General features: G+C 38.7%; 1 protein-coding gene across 2 annotated transcripts in view; it reads left to right on the top strand.

The window, feature by feature from the left end:
• Nucleotides 1-15,154, top strand: part of LOC117307182 (fibulin-1-like) — a 35,254-nt gene that overhangs the window by 13,423 nt on the left and 6,677 nt on the right. For both annotated transcript variants that reach the window (XM_033791857.1, XM_033791856.1), the window contains 10 exons: nt 3,991-4,128; nt 6,350-6,484; nt 7,104-7,244; nt 7,932-8,063; nt 8,963-9,097; nt 9,355-9,483; nt 10,822-10,953; nt 12,577-12,708; nt 14,270-14,389; nt 14,599-14,719. In XM_033791857.1, coding sequence (XP_033647748.1) covers nt 3,991-4,128; nt 6,350-6,484; nt 7,104-7,244; nt 7,932-8,063; nt 8,963-9,097; nt 9,355-9,483; nt 10,822-10,953; nt 12,577-12,708; nt 14,270-14,389; nt 14,599-14,719 — 1,315 coding nt within the window. The remainder of the gene's footprint in view (nt 1-3,990; nt 4,129-6,349; nt 6,485-7,103; nt 7,245-7,931; nt 8,064-8,962; nt 9,098-9,354; nt 9,484-10,821; nt 10,954-12,576; nt 12,709-14,269; nt 14,390-14,598; nt 14,720-15,154) is intronic.

Below are 15,154 nucleotides of genomic sequence, written 5' to 3'. Positions count from 1 at the left end.
CTATCTTCGGGTAGCTCTGACATCTTCTGCGTCTGAAGAGAACCTCTCAACCTCCTGCACGTGACACACTTAGATATTAGGTTGGACACTGCCGATGAACCACCAATCAACCAATAACCACTCTGCCTTATCTCATTGTGGGTGATTCCTCTTCCCATATGATTCACCTTCTCATGATAGCGTCTTGCCAGCAACTCAGTCACATGACTCTTGCGTGGTAAAATGATTGGATGCTTGATGTCTCTTGGAATATTTGCTCGATCTATGCGGCCACCAACACGAAGAACACCTTCCTCGTCGAGATAAGGGTCTAGCCGATAGAGAGAACTGGTTTTCTTGATGTCGTTATTTCTTTCTCTCGTTACGTCACGGTCAACAATTTCACCTGTCACTTTAAGTTTCTGCAGTACTTGCAGCTCTTCTGCAAAGTGCTCTAGCTGCACAATTTTGACGATAGACTTCTCAGCACTCTGAAGCTCAATGACAGAGATAGGGGCCAATGGTTGTCTTTTAGCCTTGTGTAGCTTCACTCCTCTGTTGTACAACCTGGTTCTAAGACGTAGACATAGAGCAATAGCCTTGCATGCTCGGTGCCATCTGGAGAAGCGATCTAGTCGGCAAATCTCAAAGCCTTTCGGAAACTGTTTGGTGTCTTCTGTTTTGGTTGCTAGAACTGTCAAACTCCTTACATTCGGGTCAGAACTGTCTAATTTCAAAGTATCCGCCGGCTGCTCACACTGGAATGGGCCATCTTTCCACAGGAAGTCAGGACCTGACAACCACTTACAGTTCTCTACCAGTTGCTTGGCTGTCAGACCACGAGATGCTTCATCTGCTGGGTTGTCAACTGTATTCACATACAGCCAAGACTCTGGGTTGGTAGATTCTCTTATCTGTTGAACTCTATTGGCGACGTAGATATGAAATCTCTTTGCTTCATTCTTTACATACCCGAGTACAATCTTGCTGTCGGTCCAAAAGTATTCCTTGATGTGCTGGTATGAAAGCTCAGCTCGCAGGAACTCACTTATTCTGGCAGAAATGGTCGCTGCAGTCAGCTCTAACCTGGGAATGGTCACTTGCTTCAGAGGGGTAACTCTTGCCTTACCGATGACAAAGGCTAAGTGCGTACGGTTCTGTTCGTTCACCTGTCTCAAGTATGAGCACTGTCCATACCCATACTCACTTGCATCTGAGAAATGATGGAGCTCAATGGCCTTTACATGACCAAAGTTTCCTGGCTTGAAGCAACGGTTGATATGAAGCTTTTCCAAGAGGTGGATGTCCGAACGCCACTTCTCCCATACTGGGCGGAGGTCATTTGGCAGCGGGCTATCCCAGTCTAGTTGGTCTTTGCACATCTGTTGAAGTATCTGTTTTCCAATCAAGGTTACTGGGGCAACATAGCCATTGGGGTCATATATGGAGCTCACTGTAGAAAGGATTCCACGCCTAGTGAGGGGACGATCTTTCAACTCTATACGGAAGCCAAAGGTGTCATTCTCGACACACCACGTCACACCAAGAACACGTTCTATGGGTAGAGGGTCGACCTTCAGATCAAGATCCTTCAAGCCCTTAGCTCTCTCTCCTCTGGCACTGACTCCAACACTTCTCTTCTGTTCGACATGATGCGATGTAACTTCAGACCTGCACTTGCACATACTGCCTGGCTGGACTTGATGAGGGCAACTGCCTCAAGAACACTTGGAACTGACTTGAGACCATCATCCACATAGAAGTCTCGACGGATAAAGTTTGCAGCTTCTGGTCCAAACTTCTCTTCTCCATCGTCGGCTGCTCTCTTCAAACCGAAGTTTGCACATCCAGGTGAACTACCTGCACCAAAAAGATGAACTTTCATCCTGTAATCAATGACTTCTTTGTTTGGATCTCCATCTTCCCACCACAAGAAACGAAGAAGATCACGATACTTCTCTTCCACAAAGAACTGGTGGAACATACTCTTTATATCTACCATAAAGGCTACCTCTTCCTGCCGGAATCTACAAAGAACGCCAATCAGCCGGTTCATCAAGTCGGGTCCTTGAAGCAAATGGTCATTGAGGGAGACGCCTTCAAATCTCGCTGAACAGTCAAAGACAACACGGATCTTATCCGGTTTCTTAGGATGATAGACGCCAGTGTGAGGGATGTAATTAACTCTGCCATCATGGACACCCAAGCGATCTTTTGGAACCCTTTCTGCACACTCGGTGACAACATCTTTCATGAAGGTTTGGTAGTCGGTGAAGAGCTTTGGGTTTTTTCTAAATCTAGCCTGGAGTTGAAGCCACCGTTTCTCTGCTAATCTTCGGTTGTCTGGCATTGATAAGTTAGATGTTTTCAATGGGAGCGGCATCTCATAGTGGCCATCTTGTCTTCTAGTTGTCCCATTCTCAAGGATGCTCATGAAAGATTGGTCGTCGACGGAGTATGGCTGTCTATATGGACTTTTCTCTTGGAAGTCAGACTCGAGGGCACGAAGAACTTTCTCCGAGTCGAAGATCTCTTTTACCTTGGTGCCATACGCAAAGTGATGGTAGGTCACAGCCGTCGTTGTCTTATTACAAAAAGCCTCATGATTCTTCACTGAAGACTTGCATACTCTGCCGATAACACCCCATCCTAGCAATGACCTTTGACCGTAGGGGTCATCTTCTCCTCCAGCAACTATTTGTCTTGGACGAACGACGCTCGGGCAGTTGCTCCCTATGAGCAAGGAGATTTCTATAGAGGAGTCGTACGGCATTAGCTTTCCTGCAATCTGCTTAAGATGGCTCCACTGATTAATGACTTCTGTCTTGGGTATCTGGGAATGCTTGGCTGGTACACTGTCACGCTTGAAGCAGACTGGTAGCTTTACCACATGCTCTCTTTCAAGATCAAGTACTTCCAAACCAAATATACGATTGCTAGTTATGCATGCATTTTGTTCATGCATTGTTGTCAGCAGAAGTTGTGTCTCTGGTCCCTGCAGATCGAGCTGTTCACACAGAACTTTGGTGATGAAACAGCTGTTTGACTGGTCATCGAGCACTGCATACACCTTGGACTCTTTATGTGGATTATCTGCTGACCTCACAATAACTGGAATGATCATGCAGTGATCACCTTCTCCTCCTTGGTTGGGTTGAGCACATACTCTGGTGCAGTTTGATGTTCCTACATCACGTGGTTGAACTTCGATGACTTCCTTCTCGGGACTATCAGTTGATGGTTTCTTCGGGTCACGATGCAGACTAGTCAGATGCCTACCATTGCAGACCTTGCATGTTTTGCGGTTGCCACAATCCTTTACTTGATGCTGGGTACTCTCTCCACATCCCATGCATAGTCGCTTTCTGAAGAAGAAATTCTTTCTGTCTAAGAAAGACTTGCTACTGAAACTCTTGCAGTCTTCAAGATGATGACTTTTACTGCAGTGGGGGCATGCATCGTCTCGCTGACTAAGACTGGACTGGTCACCATGAACAGTTGTTGTAGCAAATGCTTGAGCGGATGCATTCGTGCCTTTCTTTGAGGTATGGCTACTGGTGTATTGACCACTTGGTCTGCTGTTCTCTCTGCCTCTGGATAGACCTTCAAACTCCGGCATGTTAGCCTTGTTTGCTGCTCTTCTGAGAAACTGATCAAACTCAGAAAAGGGTGGGTAGCTTGCTTCACTATGGTTAGCTCTCCAACGCTCTATCTTATCACGCCACTTGCCCTCCAGATGGTATGGTAACTTATCTATCAAGAGGATATTCTCACAGTAATTCCATCATAGTCCCACAAACCTTGTAGGAAACACTGTATGCTATGTTGCAGTGCCAGGAGCGTCACTGGGTGACGGAAATGAGCGCTATAGTATTAGAAGCCATATTACTATTATTATTATTAATAAACAGAAAACTTAAAGGTCAGTAGAAAACTGAAAAATTGTTTGAGTCTAAAAGTGAGTCGGGTCCACTGAGAGAACAACACTGATCCCTGGCTGCTATTATACAGACTTAAATGAGTGTGAGACAGTGGGGGACATCTGCCCTCGAGGTCAAACATGTACCAACACGGTGGGGTCGTATGTGTGCCATGCCGCCACATGTTCAACGGGAATGATATTCGATCCGGAAACCTCTCGGTGTGAAGGTAGCCCAGTCATTATTTAACCACTGAATAATTCATAACGCTTGTAACACATGAATATTCAAAAACTTGCTTAAAAAAAAAATCACTTCATTACTCCTCGCTGCTTTACCTCTTTAACTGGCAATGACAACAAATCTATATGGCTTCCAAACCCATGTGAAAGATTGTTAAATGCAAAGTACTGGATGGATATACAAAACAAATCCAAATGACATACCAGTGAGTTAATACATGTAGTCACTAACCACTTTGCAATGTTTCCTCTGCGTGGTATTAGTTTTTGGGAACATTTTTAGAATTGCAGTTTTTAGAATTGCAGTCTTTCAAAAGAAGTTTTGAAACCTTTGTCGTAAAAATATGCTCCAGGATTTTTCTGTTCTCTGTCAAGAAATTATGGCAGGTAATGTGGAGGAAATTATGACCGTAAGCCATGGCCGATTATCATAGTGTGTTGGAATCTCGAACTAGCTCTGTTAAGAACCAATCCTTCTAAGTTGTAAGATTTTGACCTGATATTTATCTACAGCTGCTGAGTAGAGAACTTGTCCTGCTTCTAAAATTGTTTTGCTTTTTATCTAAAAGAACTCATTCTGCTTAGCTCTGAAAGAGCGTGTCCTGGTAATTATCTACTGCTGCTGTTGATGGGTAGATTGGGGAACTAAGCATTCTTATTCTTTAGATGTCTCAAAGCTTAATTTGTAATTCTCTTAAGATGGCTGGCTGTATCGGAATAAAGAAGTATAGCATCACCATGCTTTCATAATTCTTCCTTGCAAACTGATTTTATAAGCAGCATTTTATTCATCAAAATAAACAATTTATTAACATCGCAAATGTGAGTTAGACCAGATAATTGTGTAGATGCTTGTAACATCTGTGCTGTTTCTTACTTTTAACTTTAGTTCCACACTCTGCTAAAACTCTTTCATTTAAGTTAATTCATATGATTTAAGTTGTAATTTTAAATTGTTGCTTGCATAATTCTTCCTTGCAAACTGATTTTGTTAATGAAAATATGAATAAACCATTTAGTTTTAAAAATGTATTTGCTTTATTAACAACATACTGTGTATTGGACCATTGTTGATATAGATCTTGTAACAGCTATGCATTTTCTTACTGTAAAGTTTCACACTTGGCTTAAATTCTTTTTCATTTGTATTATTTAAAATGATTAAAGTTGTTATCTTTATCAATCATTTAAATTTGCCGCATTGGACATTCATGCTTTCATTAAATAATGAAGATATTAATTAGTTACATTATAATAAGCTGCATAATAATCTCATTTATCAAGAATGCTAATTAATTTTCACTTTTGGTGCTTTTAAAAACTCTTTCACTACAGAATTAAATGTGCAGCTGTTAAGAATTAAATGTGCAGCTGTTAAGGTTTGCAATTCTTTACATTCGTGTTCACTATTTACTTAAACAGTACATGTGATTCAGTGCATAGGCAAAAGGTAGCACAGTTAAACAAAATTGGGGTTTTCTGTTTTTCTTTCCTGTTCTCTGCTCTTTCCAGAAGTTTGTTATCGAAATAAAGTGAGCAAGGTATATAACGAGTCATTTCATTGGGTAGTATATAACTGCACATAATTTGGGGAAAGGCCAATCTGAAGCGAGTTTAAATTGTGTTGACTTTGAACTGCTGGCAGCAGTTTTCCAGCATGTGGTGTAATTTACTGAGCCGATTTTAGCTGCGCGCCGTAGTGAAAGAGTTCATAACCAATTACACAGATGATAGTAAATAGTAAACAAAAAAAGTGCATTAATCGGCTTTTTCATTACTTTTCATTGTTTTTTTGTACATCATCAAAAAATTTTAACATTTTTTTTAGATGAAACTCGGGCATGTGATTTCTTGAGGATTTTTGCCAGATTTCAGAATTTTCTTCAAATTTGATTGAGCTTTTAAATTGACTATAGCTTGGCGGTAAGTTAAAAGCAACAATTACTTTTTAAAAGTGGGGGAATAATTGCATCCCTATAAGGCCTTGAACTTCCCTTTTTCATTTTTTTTTTCATATTGGAATGGGCACTAAAGTTTCCCGAACACCTGATGAATCTACTCCGCGTTAGTAGAATAAAGAAAGACAGTTCTCTAAGAACAAACTCTACCTGGCAAGTAGATACACACATGGTGTTACCGCAAACCAAAAAGGCCTATATAATGGACTATTTATTACTTATTTTATTGGTTTATGATCCATACTTACAGATATTAATGAATGCCTTGAGGATAATGTATGTCCTCCCCATAAGCTGTGTCAGAACTACGCTGGAGGGTTCTACTGTCAGGGAACACGCTGCACCGAGGGACAGTATGTGGATAAACTCACAAGAGAATGCGGAGGTTAGAGAAATTACAAACCCAGAATGCAGGGTTCTGCCTCAATAGTGGTCCACTGGCCAAAATGTTAAGTTTATAAAAACACCAGAGGAAAAGGTGGAATTCTCTCAAAATATCTCTATTTATAATATACAATATCGGAAATTTTAAGTTGCATCCCCTTGAGGTGATCCCCTGGCTGCTACTTCCCAGGTTATATCGTAAACTTGGGTGTGATCCCTGGCAATATATGGCAGTTTTATGGTTGTATGACTTCTGATTGGCACCAGTGGACAAAGATAGTGACCAAATAGGGAGACCGCCCACATAGAGATGGACAGCTCAGTTATAGTGTCGGCACAATAATCTGGAGATCCCAAAATATTTTAAATGAACTAATATGGACTAGTGAAAAAGCTGACTGACCCTAAATGGGCCCTAAAGGGATTGGAATAAACCTACATGCAACCTGTAACTATTTTTTTTTTTTTTCTGTTTTAATAATTAGAGAATTTTAATAATTTCTTCATAAATTTATGTGACTTTAGTTTCTTGTCAATTTATTGAAGTGCTGATTTACATAATTGTGTTTTATTTTGCTGTGAAAAGCTACTAAAAAGCGTTTTGTTTTGTAACTTTGCAGACGTTGATGAGTGTGCCGCTGGATTGCATGATTGTGAAGATGGGTTCCGTTGTGACAACTCTCCAGGTTCATTCAGATGTATTCGCATCTCACCATGCGGCACTGGTTATACCATCAATGCCAACTTACAAACATGTGAAGGTGGGTAGACAAATATTTAAAGGCACTGCAGCCGGTTTCATGAAACGCTAGGATTAATCCTATTTCAAGTTTGGACGAGTATCCCGTCCTAACTTAGGATGGGTTCAATGCGTCCTAACTTCTTCGGATGTGGAACTGAACTCGTCCTAAGTCCTAAGATTAATCCTAAGTTAGGAAGAGTTTGGTGAAATCGAAGGCTGGATAACTTTGGTAGATGATGTTTGCAGGCGAATAAAATAAAATGAATTGAAATGAAATGGTTTAAAGGATTGTTGATTTCTTGAATAGTTATTTTAATTTTCCAGATATTGTGTGGCTCTTAATTTCTTTAATTTTCCAACTATTGGCCAAAACTTTTGTAGTCATAAAATATATTAAACTGTTGAACAAAACAAATCGCATTTGCGTAATAGTTCTCGATTTGGTTTAGGCCAACGAACTTCCGATATGTACAAGACTAGCACATAAATTTAGCATTTATCATGGTTATTTTAGTGGGTAAGCATTTTGCAACGGCTAATTTTATGTTGTCAAATTCTAAAGGGAAAAACACTTTTGACAAGCTACAGGTGGAAGCAGACAACCCAAGTTCCCAATAGAATAAAATTAAAATACCTGTTTAGAATGTTCCTTATTTGTTTTTTGTTGACTAAACTTGCGATATGTTTTCTAAAAAATTTGTTCCAGATATTGATGAATGTCGTTTGGATACCGACAACTGCCCGCCAGAGTTCTACTGTCAAAATACCGTAGGAAGCTACAAGTGCAAGAGATGTACGGAAGGATTCCGAGCTGATGCCAGTGATGGCTGTGCATTAGGTAGGATCAATTATCAATCAATCAATCAATCAATCAATCAATCAATCAATCAATCAATCTACAATCAATTAATCAGTATATATTGGTTATCAATCAATTATAAAATGATCAATCAATCAATTATAAAACTGATCAATCAAGTACTCATTGGTTGATAGTGGTCATAGGTGATAGCTCGGAAGGCTAATGAGTAAATAATCACTAATTATTGATCAATTAGTTTAGCAACATTTCATAAGCGAAATGCACTCAATCCTTGTTTCAACTCAAGCACAGATCCTTGCCATTTCAAATGTTTTTACGATAAACATGAAGTAGATCCGGAAAGTCTATTAATTTAACACTCTTAAAGTAAAAGTGGTTAACATAAAAAAAAATCAACCCAGGTTGTATCGTAATTTGGGTGTGATCCCTGGCTACACGGCAGTTAACGGTTGCATGGCTTCTGACTGGCACCCCCGAACAAAGATATTGACAAAATAGGGACACCGCCAATATAGGGCTAGATAGCTCAGTTGGTAGAGCGCCGGCACGTTAATCCGGAGGTCGTTGGTTCGAATCCCACTCTAGTCAATTCTTTGTTCAACCCCAAAAATCATTTACAAATTTACCCAGTCAGTTTCCCTTGTGGTTTATATTGACAAATTACAATGTGGATGACTTAATAAAGATGTAACATTGTTCACCGTGACACGATCTTGCTTCGCTCGGATAAGCGTCTGAGAATGATTATTTATGGAGAGACACTGTAGATAATATCTGGACTCAAACATTAAATTTTAGAGCGTCGCAGCAGAAGCAGTAGCTGGGAAAGAGCATTGATACGGTTATTGTAATAAGAAATTGCTATTATTATTATTATTATTATTATTATTATTATTATTATTATTTGTCTGCAGACATTGACGAGTGTGAAGAGCAGTTGGATAATTGTCCATTCGGTCAGCAATGTACCAATAATTACGGTGGTTATACTTGCGCCCCTTCCTGTCCACAAGGAATGCAATATGATGAGGTCTACCGAGAATGCAAAGGTATATCACTCTGAATCTGATCAGAGTAAAAGACTCAAAACGACAGAATAAGAGCATTTTTGTAGTTGATGTTCTTCTGATATTCATTGTTTAAATTCTTGATCAATGCAGTTATGTCATGGGTAAACATTTTTTTAAATTACGGATGTAACAGTTATCATAGTGATATAAATTAACAACAAGGGCGGATCTAGGGGGCCATTGGGGGACATGCGCCTATATTGAACATCCCTTTATTGATTTATTTTTCCCCCCAGATGTGAATGAGTGTGTTTTAGGATCACATGACTGTAGCCTTAACCAGGTTTGTCAGAATGTTGAGGGATCATATCAGTGCACGTGCCGCACCGGTTTTGAGATGGACCCATATTCAAGGGCCTGTGTAGGTAAGTTGAGTAGAAATATGCATGGCTTCAGATCTTCAAGGGACTTATAAATACTCATTCATAAATACCTCAGACAGTTTCTCTATTCCTATTGGTGGAGAGCGCGTCACGTGGTTGTGTATATACCTTTGTTTATGACCGGTAAAAAAGTGTTAATTCATGGACGTGACACGCGACCTTGCACCTGTTCTTTTAAGACAGTTTCTTTATTCCTATTGGTCGAGAGCAATGGCTGAAACAGTTGACTGGTTGGTAAAATTATCAAGAACAAGGCCTCGTTGGGATTAAACCACTTGTTAAAAACCTCTTCACCACACATTGATTCCCTTAATGTTTGAATCTTTCTTTTGTAACAATTGGTTTTAGTATATTTTTTGCATTGTTTTATGTTTTGTGTTGCGTGTAGAAGCTCTGCATTATGCGCCATATAAAATTATTATTAGTATTATTAAATACAAATAGTTGTTCCCACCGGAGGGTTGAGTCAAATGAGGTCATTTTGTTTACAGGTAACATGATTACCATGCAAACTCCAAAAGGAAACAACTATTCAACATGATTACCATGCAAACTCCAAAAGGAAACAACTATTCAACATGATTACCATGCAAACTCCAAAAGGAAACAACTATTCACATATTCACAGGCAACATGATTATCATGCAAACTCCAAAAGGAAACAACTATTCACATATTCACAGGCAACATGATTACCATGCAAACTCCAAAAGGAAACAACTATTCACATATACACAGGCAACATGATTACCATGCAAACTCCACAAGGAAACAACTATTCACATATTCACAGGCAACATGATTACCATGCAAACTCCAAAAGGAAACAACTATTCACATATTCACAGGCAACATGATTACCATGCAATCTCCAAAAGGAAACAACTATTCACATATTTACAGGCAACATGATTACCATGCAAACTCCAAAAGGAAACAACTATTCACATTTCAATTTTGGGGGGCTGGACAAAGAAAATGTTACTAAAGCGGTATTAGTACCACTGACCTCCAGGTTTACTGTGCCGGCGCCTCTACCAATTGAGTTATTTTGTCAATAATTTTGTCAATTAAATACAACCGTCAGCTGCTGTGTAGCCAGGGAGTACACTCATGTTTATGACACAAATCGGCAGTCAGGGGATCACCTTGATGGGATGTGAAAACAGCTCAATTGCTAGACAGCTCAATTGGAAATAAGAGCACAGCCATTACCATGAATCTTAACTTTAAAGCTGTCTCTTCCTGAGAGTTTTTAAATGTTATGAACCTCGCCTCACCAAAATTTCTCTGCCCTGTTTGCATTGGTTTCTCCTGTAGATTTGAACGAGTGTGAGAAAGGAACTCATAACTGTCGTATCAATGAGCAGTGTTTCAACTTCATGGGTTCCTTCACTTGTCAGCAACGGTGTCAGATCAATTACAGATACAATTCATCAGTGGGCTGTGTTGGTAAGATTACATCCTCCAAAATACTTTACCAACCTCACAGCAACCCAGTCTGTTTTTTGTAAATTTTCTCTCTCATTACCTGTTTATCTTGTCTTTTTGTTTGCAGTTTGTCCAGGCTGTCCTCTACAAGCATTGGCTTAATCTGACAGCCTCAATCTCTCTTTATTTTGGTTAACATAGTTAAACTATTTTCCCTCAATCCTCTGTGCTTATTATTTTGCTTATCTATGCAGGCCTGATACTTAACAGAGGCAACAAAGGAGGTTGCCTCCATGCCTCCTGTCATTGTCATGGTGCCCTTGAAATGCTCCAGTTGAAATTTTTAATTTCCTCAGGGTGCCCTTTACCAAGGAGAAATTGCCTTGGTACCCTTGCCCTTTCACAAAATTAAGCATACAGGCCTGCTATGTCATATTTGGTATATTGAGATGATGAGTAGTATGAAATAAACGTTGACTCAAATTGAATTGAATTGATTCTAGGATTGGATGAACAGACTGTCGAGTCACAGTGTTTTATAAGTTTTGTTCATCCTGGCCATTTTATATTGGATTGTCTTTACTCTGCTTGTTGTACTCCCTCCCAATCCCCTCTTCCCAAATCTGCTCCCCCTTCTATACATTCCTCATCCCCACCCACATCTCTTCCCCATCTCATTCTTACCTACTGTACTTCTACATGAATTCATTTTAAATTGACTTTTTAAAATATACGGTTCCTTTCATCTCGACGTTCCTTGATGTATGACATTTGTATATAAATGTTTGTAATTTAAATGTTTTGGCCAAACGGATGATAATAATAACCTCCATGGTTGTGCTTTCTACTCAATCTAAAGACCAGTTTATAATAAAGGCTTCACCTCCTCATATGAGTTTATTTATTAATTGAAAACTCGGTCCACATGGTGCCCCCGCGTGGTTCATAACTAGGGTCATGCGGTGAGGAAAGATAGGCCTACCTCTACACCAATCGGACCACCAATGAGTGATATTTGTACCTATGCATAACCGTATTTGGAGTACACTGTATTGTTGTATTTTTTTTTCAGATCGTTTAGTGTTTGGAGGTGGTTGACAAGTTTTGATTGTGCATTTTAAGTTGTGTGTTTTTTTTCTATTGGGAATTTTTTTTCTTTTATTTGATTCTTTTTCTGATAATGCTTTATGATTGTGTAGCCTGATGTGAGTTTACAATGTTTTTTTAAATGTGTCAGGGAAACTGAAAACTTGTTTTGTAGATCTATATTTGTGGCATACTTTTTATCACTAGCACTCTGCAAAATAACTCCATAACATTTCTTAAGTATACTTGCTCACATCGCTATATTTTGTTACAAATGTATTTTTTCATATAATTTGGTTTTTACCCTTAACCCATAAGCACTTTGTACTTGGTAATAATTAATTGTTGATTTGTTTTAAATGTTTAATATGTATCTGTTGCGGTCCTTCCATTTAAGACATACATTTGTGTAGTACTTTTTATCACATTCCTTTGCACAAAAACGAACAATGCATTAAAAATAATTCTTTCCCTAATTATATTTTGTGTAGAATTTATTATTTCCCTATTTATTATTGACGTGATTTTAACGTGTCTGTTGTGGTGCTTCCGTTTCAGATATTAATGAATGTGAGGATCCTCAATACCCGTGTCGTGGAAACTCACAATGTGTTAATCTTCCCGGATCCTTCAGATGCCAACCGTGTCCCCGTGGCCAGTTGGCCAACTTAGAAGAAAGACGATGTGACGGTATGAATACATCCAACTAAGAGGATTGGGATCTTGGCCAAAAAGAACTTTTGTTAGCAATAGAACCATTTAAAGACCCTGGACACTATTGGTAATTGTCATGCCAGTCTTCTCACTTGGTGTATCTCAACATAATTATTCATAATATAACAAACCTGTGCAAATTGGAGCTCAACTGTTCATCGAATTTGCGAGATAATAATGAAAGAAAAAATACCCTTGTCACACGAAGTTGTGTGCTATAGATGCTTGACTCGAAACCTCAAAATCTAATTCTGAGTTCTCAAAATCAAATTAGTGGAAAATTACTTCTTTCTCGAAAACTACGTTACTTCAGAGGGAGACATTTTTCACGATGTCTCATACTATCAACAGCTCCCCATTACTCATCACCAAGTAAGTCTATACTAATAATTATTTTGAGTAATTACCAAGTGTCCACTGCCTTTAAACATTGAAATCTCATTAGTGTTCTCACTTATCAGCCAATAAGGTACTCAAGGTGTGTTAAGAAACAGGAACATTTCAAGACAGGTTCTTAAAATTCTTTTAATTAAAAAAAATAATTTATGTAATAATAGTAACCGTATTTATAACGCGCCTTTTGCCAAAGGATACAAAGCGCCAGGTATCTCTGCAAGGAGTGGGGTGAATTTTGAGATATAAGACCTTATCCTTAAGCACCATGTAATGGTTTACAAGGTGCTGTGGCGCAATATGCTGTCAATCCAGCCAGGAACACCGGGGCGAACCCCTTCTCTTTTCGATATGTGCACTGGGTTCTTTTACATGCATTTACACAACACATGGGACCAACGACTAATAAGATTTTACTTTCAGCAGCCACTGCCTGGTTTTTCACTATTTTCATCTGAATCACAATGGATTCAGCCAAATCTTTCACAGGTTTGATATTTCATTTATACATATGGTTGATCTCTCAAACGTTTCTTTCATTCTATTCTTGCAACTTTGATGACCAATTGAGTTCAAATTTTCACAGATTTGTTATTTTGTGTATATTATATTGAGATACACCAAGTGAGAAGACTGGTCTTTGACAGTCACCCATGGTGTCCAATGTCTTAACTATGTTTCTGTTTCTTGAAGCACCTTGAGTACCTATAGATACTGACCATCCTTGGTCCTCACTACTTTACTCTTGTTGGTTCTTAGCAAGTACCCCATTGTTTGTAAAGATAAAAAGCTAAGGCTATCTCTCCTACTATCACTATATATTATTATAACATAAATTCTGGTTGGGGTATCACTCTAAAAAGTTTCTGGGACAGAATTGACCTGGAGTCCGAGTCCTGTTGAGCCTGACCTAGTTCTTGATCAAGTTGACCTCGGATTCTCTATAAGTTTGAACCGTTTCTTGGTAATTTTGAAACAGAATCCAGGTCGAACTGACCCAGAAATGGGTCAGGCCCAGCAGGACTAGGAATCCAGGTCAACTTTGGCACAGGAAGTTTTCGAGTATGATCCAAAATAAGCTCGTTTTTAACTTCGATATGAATCCTCTGTCTCTCTCATGTTATCTTAATTGTTTTTCTTGTAGATGTGAATGAATGTGACTCCAATCCGCCTCGGTGTTTGGGCTTTTGCAAGAACACCTTTGGATCATACAGGTGTGAATGTCCTAAGGGTTATGAATTGATCAGCAGATCCACATGCAGGAGTAAGTAGACTAGTCCGTCTAAAAACTTTCTTCTTTTCTTTTGAAAATATATAGTTTTGTTTTGGTCTTGCTAAAGAAAATAATTTATTTATTCATGTAATTAATTGTCAAGATATTTATTCGGTTACTGATTTTTTAGTTGTTTTCAAATATAAATTCAATTGTTTTAGTAAAATTTGTATATACGTTGTGTTTTCTGTAAACCCCAGATATTAATGAGTGTGCGAGGAACATCCACAACTGTAGCTCCCAGTCTGCTTGCTTCGATACCAGAGGAGGGTTCAAGTGCAAGTACATTCAGTGTCCGCAGTACTACCGCAAGGAGATCCTGTAAGTATACTCCACTCTCATACAAAGTCTCAAGTCAGAATGGACCCAGAGAAATCAGGGTTTAATTGGTGGGCGTCATAGTGGCAATCTTTGTTCTAATTTGGAACTCAAATGTTCTTTTGTGCTGTACTGTACTGTTAATCCGTATTTTAGGCACAAAGAACATTTTGTATTTATGACAAAAAAGATTCAAAGTATTTTAAAATCATGATAAACGCAAATCAGGTATTAGACCAAGTCATATTTGGTCACCTGAAGAAAATAAATATAAAAATCCATAATTTTATTTTTAATGTAAGAAAATCAATTTGAAAAAAATTATTTATTTTTGCTCCATGTTTTAAGTGATGAATCACAATTGAAGCCCCCCCTTTGTATTATGTTTATGAACATAAACAGTGTTTAATTTTTTGTATGAATTTGTGCTGTGTTTCT

Source organism: Asterias rubens, chromosome 2 (assembly GCF_902459465.1).
Source record: "Asterias rubens chromosome 2, eAstRub1.3, whole genome shotgun sequence".
Taxonomy (NCBI): domain Eukaryota; kingdom Metazoa; phylum Echinodermata; class Asteroidea; order Forcipulatida; family Asteriidae; genus Asterias; species Asterias rubens.
The sequence above is the reverse complement of the archived record's forward strand: the minus strand, read 5'-3'. Positions and strand labels throughout refer to the sequence as shown.